The sequence below is a fragment of the Lampetra planeri genome, unplaced genomic scaffold (assembly GCF_965212315.1).
Source record: "Lampetra planeri unplaced genomic scaffold, kcLamPlan1.2.h2 scaffold_118, whole genome shotgun sequence".
Classification (NCBI taxonomy): domain Eukaryota; kingdom Metazoa; phylum Chordata; class Hyperoartia; order Petromyzontiformes; family Petromyzontidae; genus Lampetra; species Lampetra planeri.
Window position 1 is genome coordinate 230,742 of NW_027613893.1, and position 12,279 is coordinate 243,020.

The 12,279-nt window shown below is 55.4% G+C and overlaps 1 protein-coding gene across 1 annotated transcript; it reads right to left on the reverse strand.

Moving 5' to 3' along the window:
• Positions 1-5,013: 5,013 nt before the first annotated feature.
• LOC144738833 (chitin-binding domain protein cbd-1-like) lies at positions 5,014-11,932 on the reverse strand. Its single transcript, XM_078621829.1, has 5 exons — positions 11,669-11,932; positions 11,213-11,234; positions 10,263-10,421; positions 6,057-6,215; positions 5,014-5,715 (listed from the first exon to the last, which is right to left on the reverse strand). The coding sequence occupies exons 1-5, from the start codon at positions 11,924-11,926 to the stop codon at positions 5,708-5,710; spliced, it is 606 nt and encodes a 201-aa protein (XP_078477955.1). The 5' UTR covers positions 11,927-11,932; the 3' UTR covers positions 5,014-5,707.
• Positions 11,933-12,279: the final 347 nt, after the last annotated feature.

Genomic DNA, 12,279 nt, shown 5'->3' on the forward strand with positions numbered 1-12,279 from the left:
CATGCCAGGCCAGTAAAAATCAAGTTGCAGCAAGGCGAGAGTCTTTTGGGTCCCCAGGTGTAGGAGGCGCTCATGAGCGGCCCATACCACCCTACCCCGCAACCCAGTAGGGACAACCAGCCGATGTCGACGTGACTTCCCGTCCCAATGCATTAGCAGACCTTGGCACATTTCCCATGCGTCGGAACCACCACTTTTTCCCCCCGCCGCACCGCCAACGCGACGTCGCCACCCGAGGAGGGAGACATCCTCCATCTGGAGGCGCCCCCATTCAATGACGGGCAACCCCAACAGGGAATCTTTGCCCTGCTGTTTGATCGAATTAGGAACCATTGCATCGTCGTCGTTGGCGGCCGCCAAGACAGGTACCGATGTGTCCCCTGGAGGCCTGCAACGTCCAGACCCCAGGAGGCATGCACACTCGGAGGTGGTTGGCAAGCGTGACAGAGCGTCCGCGTTGGTGTGGCGAACGCCCTTACGGTATGTGGTTTGGAAATCGTAATCCTGGAGGACCTCCAACCATCGGGACAATTGTCCCGATGGCTGTTGAACCCTCAGGGCGTACTGCAGTGCCGCATGATCTGTGCGGACGGTGAAATGCCGACCGTACAGATATGGGCGATACTGTTGGACGAAATGGACAATTGCCAACAGTTCCCTACGGGTGACACAATACCGTTGCTCCGCTGGAGACAACACCCGACTGCCGTACGCAACCACATGTTCCACGCCGTCAACCACCTGGGAGAGCACGCCCCCAATACCCGTGTTGCTCGCATCGGTGTCGAGCAAGAACGGTTTTGAAAAATCAGGGTAAATCAGGGGAGGAGCGTTTACCAAAGCATCCCGAAGGGAGCAAAAAGCAGCCTCCTCCTCCTGACCCCAGCAAAACCGAACCCCTTTAGATGTTAAAGCATGTAGGGGTTTGGCGATAGTCGCAAAATTAGCGACGAAGCGTCTATAATACGACGCAAACCCAATAAAACTCCTAACCTCTCCCACTGAGGTGGGAGTCGGCCAGGAGCTTACACACTGCGTTTTGGCGGGATCGGTAGAAATACCTGAGCGCCCCACGATGTGCCCCAAATAACGCACCGACTCGCGTAACAAATGGCATTTTTGGGGCTTAAATTTCAAATTAGCAGCCCGCATCTTTAGGAAAACCGCCCGCAACCTCTGGAGATGTTCCTCAAAAGTTTTGCCAAAGACAATGACGTCATCCAAATAAATCAGGCACGACTCCCATTGCAATCCAGCCAAAACCAATTCCATCAACCGCTGGAAAGTTGCCGGCGCTGAGTGTAAGCCCATCGGCAACCGGTTGAATTGAAACAGGCCGTGCGGAGTACGGAAAGCAGTTTTAGGCTTTGAATCATCGTCCAGAGGAAGCTGCCAGAATCCCGAAAGTAAGTCCAATGTGGAGAAGAATCGCGCTCCCGCCAAGGCGTCAAGCGATTCGTCCATCCGTGGGAGCGGGTATGCGTCGGCAACCGTAATTTTATTAAGGCGCCGAAAGTCAACGCAAAACCGCAACGAACCGTCCTGCTTCTTAACCAGGACGATCGGCGCTCCCCAAGGGCTGTTGGAGGGAGAAATTATGTCGGCGGCTAGCATGTCATCAACAGCCGATTTGACATGGTCCTTTTCGGCGGGACTCAACCGAAAAGGATTTTGGCGTATTGGCGCGCTGTCACCCGTATCAATATGGTGACGCAGCAGATGAGTGCAACCCAAATCGTATTTATCCCGACTGAAAACGTCGGAAAATTCCCTCAGTAGTGTCTTAAGACGTTGGCGCTCTAAATTTGACAGGTCCGTCGATCCCGCGCAAAGCGCCTCGAGCCACCCTTCATCGCTGTCTGAATGTGGTCGCGGTGCAGGGGCAGCGCCGACATGACTCGCGACGGGTTCCTCACAGGGCACCGGCGTTGCGTGAGCAAGCACGGTCCCCTGTGGGACCACCACCGTCTGCGAGCCCACATTGAGGACCGCGATGAAGGGTTCTCCATCCCCTCTCACTATGGTCTGGGCCGGGAGTAAATTAGGTCCACTGACCCCGGCCCTAGACGGTCCCAGCAAAACCCCTTGAGCCCCAATGCCCTTAGCGAAGGGCCGCCGAAGTCTCAAAGGAATTAACATTTGCGCCCCCGGAGGAACGCGCACCGTTCTATCTACGAACGCCGGCACCGTCGCAAACGCCGTCCGGCTCGTAGCGGGGGATGGCAAAAACGCCATGCGTCGGCCCGATGGGAGCTCAATGCATCCCTGGTCGATTAATATCCTAATCGGCATTTTGGCCAGGAAATCCGTCCCCAGCAGGCACGGAACCGCCAGCGAGGAGGAAACAAAAATCGGCCCAGATAATTTAATATCCCCGACACAAATTTGGGCTCGAATTTGTCCGATGATGCCAAGTGAACCCCCGTTAGCAGCAAAGAATGGCACATTAACAGGCATCAAAGGACGGCTCTGGGCAGGGAGAATGTTATAAATCAACTCCGAAATAATGGTCGCCGATGCTCCTGTATCGACCAGGATGCGCACCTCGACCCCATCTATGTGACCCACAACGGCCGACGACCCCGATGACGCGGCTACAACCCGATGGGCCAACACGGACCACTGGCTGGGTTCAATGTGAGTACCCAGAGCGGTGCGTGTTGGTGCCATGGTACGCGATATTTGCCCCCCCTTCGCTGCGGTGTTCGAGTGTGTGACGGGCGTGTACGTGGGCCAAACATGAGGGGTGCCGCGACTCGCCGGATTATGATGGTGGAGCTTGTGACGAGGGCCGGCGTCCCGTTGAGGTGTCGTTCCGCGCTGCCGAGGAGAGCGGCACCCCGAGGCGACGTGGCCCCGGATGCCGCAGTTATAACAGCGTGGAAGCGCTGGTGGCGACGATGGACGTTGTAGACGGCTTGAACCGGCCCGGTCCTCCCGCGCTCCCGCTCCGTGCTGCCGTTGATGGTTGATGGCGCAAACCTCTTCCGCCGGGAGGGTGGCCGCAGCGACGGCGCGCCCGCTCGCCGCCTTGCTGGCCTTCCGTCGTTGAGAGGACAGGTTTGCGTGGAGGAGACGGGCCGCTTGGAGGGAGCACATCTCTGCATCGTCCTGTGCGACAATGACGATGTCTAAGTCGTCCGCCAGCAGAAGTATCTTCTCTGTCACCATGGCGTCGACACCCTCGTCATCCATTCGTGGAAAGGCCTCCTTCGCCAGTGCCAGGAGGCTTGTGCGGTACGCCAGGGGCGACTCGTTCGTCCCCCGCTGGCGATCGTAAAAGAGTTGGCGACAGTCCGATGGTGGACCATATACCGCCGACAGCACCTGCATCGCCTTCCGCAGCGTGGAGCGCCTCTCCTTTGAAGCCGATGTTAGAGTGGCGAGGGCGTCGCTGTCGAGAAGTGCTGGCAGCGCGCGGAGAGCCTCGGCGTCTGTCCACTGTGCCATCTCCTGGTGAGCGAGGAAGCGCCGCTGGAAGCCGCCCCAGTCGCCATCCTCGCCCACAAATTCCTTGAGTGGAGGTAGCCGCTGATGTAAGGCAGCGGCTGCAGAGGAAGAACGCACTCCCTCGTCCGCCTCACTCAACTCAGCGTCGGCACGAACCAGCGATGGCATCGCCGGTCGCACCCGTGGTGACGCGGCAGGCACTGTACTCCCGCCGTTGGACGCGATGCTTAGAGCGGCCACGCCCTCAACAGCAGCTGCGGCGATGGCGGGAGTTTCAAAATGTTGCTCCGTTGAAATGGCGGGAAGGCGCTGTGGTCGTTGGCTGCTGTTGCCTCGTGGCGGTCCCGCAGCCCCCAGCCGCGTGATGTTGTCGAGCATGGCGGCTGCGGCGTACAGCAGCTCGGCCAGCTTCGCGTGCGCCTGCCTCAGCCCCTCCGTCGACGGCTCCCCTTCCTCCAGCTGCTGTGGTGTGGATGCACCCAGCCCCGGCTGCTCGATGGCATCTTCAGCCATCTCGGGCCCTCCGACTGCAGCGGTGTCCTCCGCCCCTGGTACTCCGACTCGAGTCGTCCGGCGTGTATCCATGTTCGTACTTTGTTTCACTTCTGACGCCAGATGTAGTAACGCTCACGACTCGTTCACACCGGAGTTGGAGGCACACTTGTTTATTTAACACCAACGTTGTGACCTACACATTTGAGGGGGTATCGGCCCCCTCACCCGTCTATCTGAGGACACACCTCTCTAGCTAACCCTAGCCTGCCTCTGAGTCCTCCACTAATGGGCTAGGGGAGGCTATCTTGGCCCGACACTGGTCAGTCGGGCCCGGTACCCAGAGTCCAGACCAGCACCGGCTCTGGCTCTGGTACCATGCCACTGGCTCGAGCCTGCGCGGTCCTGATAAGGACGGCGTACCAGGGGGAGTCCAGGGCTCTATCTCAGACGTCTTCCGCCTCCTCTTCTTTAGCTAAACATCACTCCCGAGCCCTTCGATACAATCCCCTTTTATACCCAACCCCTCCCTGAGGGGTGGGGCCCCGGGGGATCATAACGACCGAATCGACCCCCCAGGGTGTCTGGCGCGGACGTCGCAGAGGGCACCTGCTTGTGCAAACATGTAGCCCCGCCTACTGTGTTTGTTTACCATAGGCTGCCATGCATAACGGGCTCTCTCTCTAACACCCCTACAGGTGCACTAAATCTATTGAACCACCACATTGATACGGGCGATTCCGCTCCCATTCTCCCTCCAAGAACATTACACCGGTATAAAAGCCAGAGCGCTGAGACCTCTGGCTCAGTTCTCCTCACACGAAGACCGAAGCCCGCGCTGAAGAAGATAGGGACCCTGGCTCCCAGCCTTCTAGCCCTTCTAAGGCATGAGGCTCTGCATGACCAGAGTTAGCCTCCCCTAGGTCCCAGCCAGAGGACGCTAGGTGATGCGGGTAGACTCGTGTGTAGTTACCGCCAAGCCCGGAGGCTGTACCTCAGGTTAGTTGGTAAGGGGACCGTATACCTCTGTGTGTGTTAGGGACCGTGTCGAAAGAAAGACAATGAACAGTGTGTGGCTCAAAGGAGTTTATTTGTCCGTGATTCAAGACACTACACAAAGACAAAGCTCCCACGTGTGGCCTCTAGCAGGCTGTAGGGGCAAGTGCCGTTAGTAGTGAGTAGCTGTGCCTATAGACACAAAGATAAAGGTCCCCCGTGTAGCCTCTAGTGGGCTTTAGGGGCAAGTGCTGCTAGTAGCGAGGAGGAACATCAGCTCCTATGATGATCATGGTGATTGTAGTGATAGTGGTGGTGATGGTAGTGATAGTGGTGGTGATGGTAGTGATAGTGGTGGTGACGGTAGTGATAGTGGTGATGGTAGTGATAGTGGTGATGATGGTAGTGATAGTGGTGGTGATGGTAGTGATAGTGGTGGTGATGGTAGTGATAGTGGTGGTGACGGTAGTGATAGTGGTGACGGTAGTGATAGTGGTGGTGATGGTAGTGATAGTGGTGGTGATTGTAGTGATAGTGGTGGTGATGGTAGTGATAGTGGTGATGGTAGTGATAGTGGTGGTGATGGTAGTGATGTGGTGGTGATGGTAGTCACGATGATTATGGTGATGGTAGTGATGTGGTGGTGATGATGGTGTTGGTGGTGGTGATTATGATGGTGGTGAATTGATGGTGATGATGGTGGTGATGTGGTGGTGATGGTGACATTGCAGGAGGCGTCTTCATTTCCTGGAAGTCCCGTGACTCCAACCTAGACTCCTGCGGGCACACAGAGAGAGAGACTTAAGGTGGTACGGGTTTACCCCACCGCCACCACCAGCACTACCACCTCCACCACCACTAGCACCTCCATCACCACTAGCACCACTAGCACCACCGCCACCACCTAGGTCTGCGCCGTGATCTCCTGCCGGCGGGCGTTCGACGCTTCACGTGGCTTCAAGGTGCACATGGCCTGGCACAAGCGTCGTGGTGACGTCACCGCCTCTTAATGGCGAATAGCAGTTGTTGTGTGTGTGCACAAGTGAGGAGGTGAATGAATGGGTGGGTGAATATTTGAATGGGTGATTGAGTGGATAGGGTGAATGTGCCATACGTACTGGGCCAGTCGCACACGCTGATGGCCGGGTTGAACACCAGGTTGGCTGGACATTGCTTGTGGTACGTCAGGGAATTGGAGCAGTGGTAGAAGCTCTGGGAGTCTGAGGGGTCTGCGTACATCCCATCAGCCTTGTCCTGGCAGAAAGCCGAGTTCACCACTGCAGGAGACAAAGGTGGAGCTGTTAGCGTGTCTCTGTGTACGTGGGTCTCTGTGTGATGAGTCTGTGGGTCTAAGTGTGATGAGTCTGTGGGTATCTGTGTGTTGAGTCTGTGGGTCTCTGTGTGATGAGTCTGTGGGTCTCTGTGTGATGAGTCTGTGGGTCTCTGCTTGATGAGTCTATGGGTCTCTGCGTGATGAGTCTGTGGGTCTCTGTGTGATTAGTCTGTGGGTCTCTGTGTGATGAGTCTGTGGGTCTCTTAAGTGATGAGTCTGTGGGTCTCTGTGTGATGAGTCTGTGGGTCTCTGCGTGATGAGTCTGTGTAAAACAAACCCCTACCTCGTGGTGCTGGACGGGCAATGCTGTCGTGGACAGTGCTGAGGGGGGGAGGGCCAATTCCGATTGGCCTTTCCCCTCATGGCATCTGTGACCACCACAGCGGCTAAATGGGGGCTAAACTCCGACTAAAAAATGTAATTAACAAGCTTGTGCCGGAGGCCCCGGGGAGACAGGCGTCTCCTGGCCAAACCCCATTTGGCGGAGCCAGGAGATTGAATCTTTACCCTCGGGGCTCCTCTAGAAACAACAAAAAACCACTACGGATGGCCACGTGGACTATTCGAATGCTCACTGCGGAGGAGAGCCTGCCACTCTGTCGGGAGCTGGACCAGTACCGCCTGGATCTCTGTGGTATTCAGGAGGTCCGGTGGACCGGCTCTGGCTCCTGCCACGATGAGGGGTCGACAGTCCTCTACTCGGGGCAGGAGACTGCCAAACAACAGGGTGCGGCTCTTCTTCTGAACAAAAGAATGAAGGGGGCATGGGAGCGTGGCAGTGAGGTGTGGGAAGCTGTAAGCCCCAGGCTAATTTGGGCTCTCCTTCCCATCGACCAAAGGTGAGGAGTGGTGGTCGTGGTTATTTATGCCCCCACCGAAGACGAACATCCGTGGAGGGATGCAGGCAAAGGCTGATGAGTCAGATGCCTTCTATGACCTGTCACAGGTGCTAGCTAAAGTGGCCCCTCGGGATAGAGTGATCTTGTTGGGTGATTTTAATGCCCGAGTTGGTCATGATGCTGGCACCTGGTCTGGAGTGATTCGAAGGCATGGGCCAGATTAGCTCAATAACAACGATAGGAGGTTGCTAGATTTTTGTGCAGCCCATGGGCTTGTAATTATCAGCACGCTGTTCCTGCATCGGCGCATCCATACAACATCATGGATGCATGCCGGGTCCAAGCAAGAACATCTGCTGGACTACGTAGTGACGGAACAGCGGATGCGGGCCCATGTCCTTGACACCAGGACCTACCGTGGAGCTGATCTACCCTCTGACTATCGACTAGTCATCTGTAAGATGCGCATGCCATTCTTCCACTCCGGGTGGGGGGAGTACACCCAGGACCCCATTCAAACCTAAGGTTGCCTGGTCTCAGCTAGCTGATCGCTTGCGGCTGGGGTTGGCATCGTCCCCCACTCCTCCAGATTTCGAGAGTAAATGGGTGAGGTTAAGGACTGTGACTCAGACAGCTGCAATGGCTGCTTTGGGTACGCGGTCAAGACCTCCCCAGAGACCCTGGCTGACAGAGGAGGTGTTCAGGACAGTTGAGAAAAAGCGACAGGCCCACTCTCATCGGGTACAACATCCCATGTCAGTGAGCCGTGAGGTGCTGCATGGGTGGTTGCCGCGGGTTACTGAGGAGATGGAGTCTGCCTCAATGGGCCGCGATCACAAATCCCTATTTAATTCTATCAAAAAAGTAACCTGCAGCGACACACCTATTACCATCATTAGGGGAAAAACAGTGATCCAATCTCCGACCCCCAGGAACAGGTTGGCAGATTTGCTGAGCATTTCTGTGAAGTCCTGGGGGAGGAGAAATCCCTCCACATGGAAAACATCGTGGGACAAAGTGGGAATGACCCTGCTGAGGCTGCGGTGCCTCAAATATTGGAAGAATTCACCCCCTGTGAGTGGCTGGCTGAGGTGCCATCAGTTGAGGAAGTTCTGAAGGTGATCCAGAGTCTGAGACTGGGATAGGCACCGGGCAGAGATGATCTCCCAAACGAAATTTTGAGGGAGGGTGGCTTTTGTGCACAGACTGCCCTATATGACATCATAACAACAGTCTGGACCACTGGTCGGGTTCCGCATGATTGGAAGGATGCCCTGGTGGTCCCCATCTTTAAGAAGGGGGACCGCACAGACTGTAACAACTACAGGGGCATCTCACTCCTCTGTGCTGGTAAAGGTCCTGGCAAGGATTATTCAACATCGCCTTGCTAGGCACGCTGAGGAGAGGCGGAGCCCCAATGCGGTTTCAGGAAAGGGCGGTCCTAGACAGATGCCATATTTTCTGTCCGTTTGCTACAGCAGAGGTGTCGGGAATTCCAACAAGACTTACATCTCTGCTTTTTTGACCTGGTAAAGGCCAATGATACCATCAGTGGGCCTGGGCTCTGGGTTGTTCTTCGTGCTTTCGGTGTCCCTGACTCATTGCTCAGGATCATTAAGGACCTTCATGATGGTGAGCGGGACCGGGTAAAACTACGTGGCTAGGAGTCAGAGCCATTCCCTGTTCATCTCGGGGTGCGTCAGGGATGTCCTCTGGCTCCCACATGATTTCACATCTATTTCGACCACGTAGTTCTTGAAACCTTCAATGGCTGTATCACAATAATTTTCATCTGGTACACATACAATGGGAGCCTGATCGATGCCCGGGTGCAGTCAAGGGATGGCTCCCTATTGCTCAACCACGGTATGTATGCCGATGATCTGGTAATTGCTGCTCACTCAGAGGAGGAGTTGGAGGTGCTGCAGCTGAACCTGGAGTGTGTCACTAAGAGGTGGTGACTTACCATCAGCCCCACCAAAACTAAGCACCTGCCTGGGTGTTTTGTACCATCGGACACTCCACCCCCACAACTCCCAATTGGTGATGGGGCAGTTGTGGAGAGAATGGAGAGTTTCCCATACCTGGGTAGTGAGCTCATGAACGGCTCCAGTTTGACAGCAGAGGTCTCACTCCGAATCAGTCGAGCGGCATTATCTTCTCATCGGTTGCGTAACGCTGTGTGGAGGCAACCTGGTCTGTCGCGCCGCACGAAGCTTCAGGTCTTTTTGGCCACAGTCTTTCCCTCCCTTTTCTACGCTTGCGAAACGTGGACCCTCCTAATGGAACAACTTCGCCGGTTAGAAACATTTAGGCTGGCCTGCCTACGATCCATCCTGGGTTTAACCAGGCTGAATTGCGTGAGGAGCTCACAAATCCTTGAAAGATCTGGACAAAGTTCCATCGGTGAGCTTCTCCGGCAGGCAAGGCTGCGTTGGCTAGGTCATGTAGCCCGCATGCCCAGCTACCGCATGCCTAAATAGCTTTTGTTCGGCCGGATCGAGGGGGCTAAACGGGCGCGGCACGGGCTAGAAAAGAGATGGAGTGACGTGGTACAGGAGGACGTGGAGCTGAGTGGACTTGCCGATGACTGGTACCAGCGGTGTCAAGATCGGCCTCTGTGGAGGAGGCTCGTGAAGGACGCTACTGTGCAGTTGGAGGCAGTCGCCCTCCAACAACAACAGGGCAGATGAGCGACACTCACAACAACGAGCAGAGCACCGGGTGGCTAAAGCACAGCAAGTTGGCACAGTCGATGGCACAGGTGGTACATCGGCAAGTCATCTCGGTCATCTCAGTCAGTTGATCCGAGGCACCTGGGTCTGCCCGGTGACCTGCTGCCGGCAGGCATTAAACACTTCACGTGGCCTCAACGTGCACATAGCCTGGCACAAGCGTCTCGGGGACGTCACCGCCACCACGAAGCTTGTGCCGGTGGTTGTTGTTGAGTAGGCGTACAAGTGAGGAGATTAATTAATGGGTGGGTGAATGAGTGAGTGGGTGGGTGCAAGAGTGGGTAAATGAATTAATGAGTGGGGGATTTAGTGTGCGAGTGGGTAGGTGAATGAATGGATGGGTAAATGTGTGAGTGGGTGAGTGAGTGGGTGAATGGGTAAGTGAGTGAGTGGATGGGGTGAATGTGCCATACGTACCGGGCCAGTCGCACACGCTGATGGCCGGGTTGAACAGCAGGTTGGCTGGACATTGCTTGAGGTACGTCACGGAATTGGAGCATTGGTAGAAGCTGTGGGGGTATGCAGGGTTTACGTACAGCCCATCGGCCTTGCCCTGACAGAATACCGGGTTCATCACTGCAGGAGACAAAGGTGGAACTGTTAGCGGGTCTCTATGTGATGAGTCTATTGGTCTCTGTGTGAGTAGTCTGTGGGTCTCTGTGTGAGTAGTCTGTGGGTCTCTACTGTGTGAGTAGTCTGTGGGTCTCTGGTGTGTGAGTAGTCTGTGGGTCTCTACTGTGTGAGTAGTCTGTGGGTCTCTACTGTGTTAGTAGTCTGTGGGTCTCTACTGTGTGAGTAGTCTGTGGGTCTCTACTGTGTGAGTAGTCTGTGGGTCTCTACTGTGTGAGTAGTCTGTGGGTGTCTACTGTATGAGTAGTCTGTGGGTCTCTGTGTGTGAGTAGTCTGTGGGTCTCTATTGTGTGAGTAGTCTATGGGTCTCTACTGTGTGAGTAGTCTGTGGGTCTCTGCTGTGTGAGTAGTCTGTGGGTCTCTACTGTGTGAGTAGTCTGTGGGTCTCTACTGTGTTAGTAGTCTGTGGGTCTCTACTGTGTGAGTAGTCTGTGGGTCTCTACTGTGTGAGTAGTCTGTGGGTCTCTACTGTGTGAGTAGTCTGTGGGTGTCTACTGTATGAGTAGTCTGTGGGTCTCTGTGTGTGAGTAGTCTGTGGGTCTCTATTGTGTGAGTAGTCTGTGGGTCTCTACTGTGTGAGTAGTCTATGGGTCTCTACTGTGTGAGTAGTCTATGGGTCTCTACTGTGTGAGTAGTCTGTGGGTCTCTACTGTGTGAGTAGTCTGTGGGTCTCTACTGTGTGAGTAGTCTGTGGGTCTCTGTGTGTGAGTAGTCTGTATCAGGAGTAAAACTCTCACCGTAATTTCCCATTCCTCTTCCCTGTAAAATGTAAACAAAGCAAAGAATGAGCACACGATGGAAGAGGAACTCAAAACATCATCGGTATCGTCACATGTCAACACAACCTATTAACATAGAGACATTCTCTCGGCTACTTCTCTACAGGGTAGAAAGCTGTAATTGTGTTACCCAGGTCGCTTTTAGGAACACAAACAACAGGGGATAGACATCTGAAAATCCGAGATTGTTGATTGGAAGACCCCCCACATGTCGACGTTTAAAGCATCCAGTAGGGTTCAGTGTCAATGACCGAGACTCACAGAGCCAGACTAAGGCTCCCTCCCATAGGGTTCAGTGTCAATACCCCAGGACTCACAGAGCCAGACTAAGGCTCCCTCCCATAGGTTTCAGTGTCAATCACCGAGACTCACAGAGCCAGACTAAGGCTCACTCCCATAGGGTCCAAAACTCACGTTCGCGTTGCTGAGAGCCAGCGAGCTGGCCAGCAAGACGATCACCAGGGGCACGATGCTCTGAGCCATTGTGGACACGGAGAGAGGATGCAGCAGGTAGCGGCGGTGTCCTGAAGTGGTCCTGAAGTGGTCTCCTGAAGGTCTCCTGGAGGTGTCAGACGGAGTGATGCGGCTGCTTGAGATTCGTCGCCCCTTTTTATGGGCGAGCGGCGGCGTGAGGTCACCGCCCTCCAGGGCCGCGGGGAACCTCGAAACCATCGGGGAGGGGAGGCACACCCAGCTCGCATCATCTAATGACGATGACCTCCTCCACTTCCTCCTCCTCCATTCCTCTACTCCCACCTCCTCCACCTGCTCCATCCTCCACTCCCTCCACCATCCTCCACCTCCTCCACTCCCTCCCTCCACCTCCTCCATTCCCTCCACCTCCTCCACTCCCTCCCTCCACCTCCTCCACTCCCTCCTCCTCCACTCCCTCCCTCCACCTCCTCCACTCCCTCCACCTCCTCCACCTCCATCCTCCACTCCCTTCTCCTCCACTCCCTCCACCTCCTCCATCCTCCTCGACCTCCTCCATCCTCCTCGACCTCCTCCTCCACTTCCTCCACCAC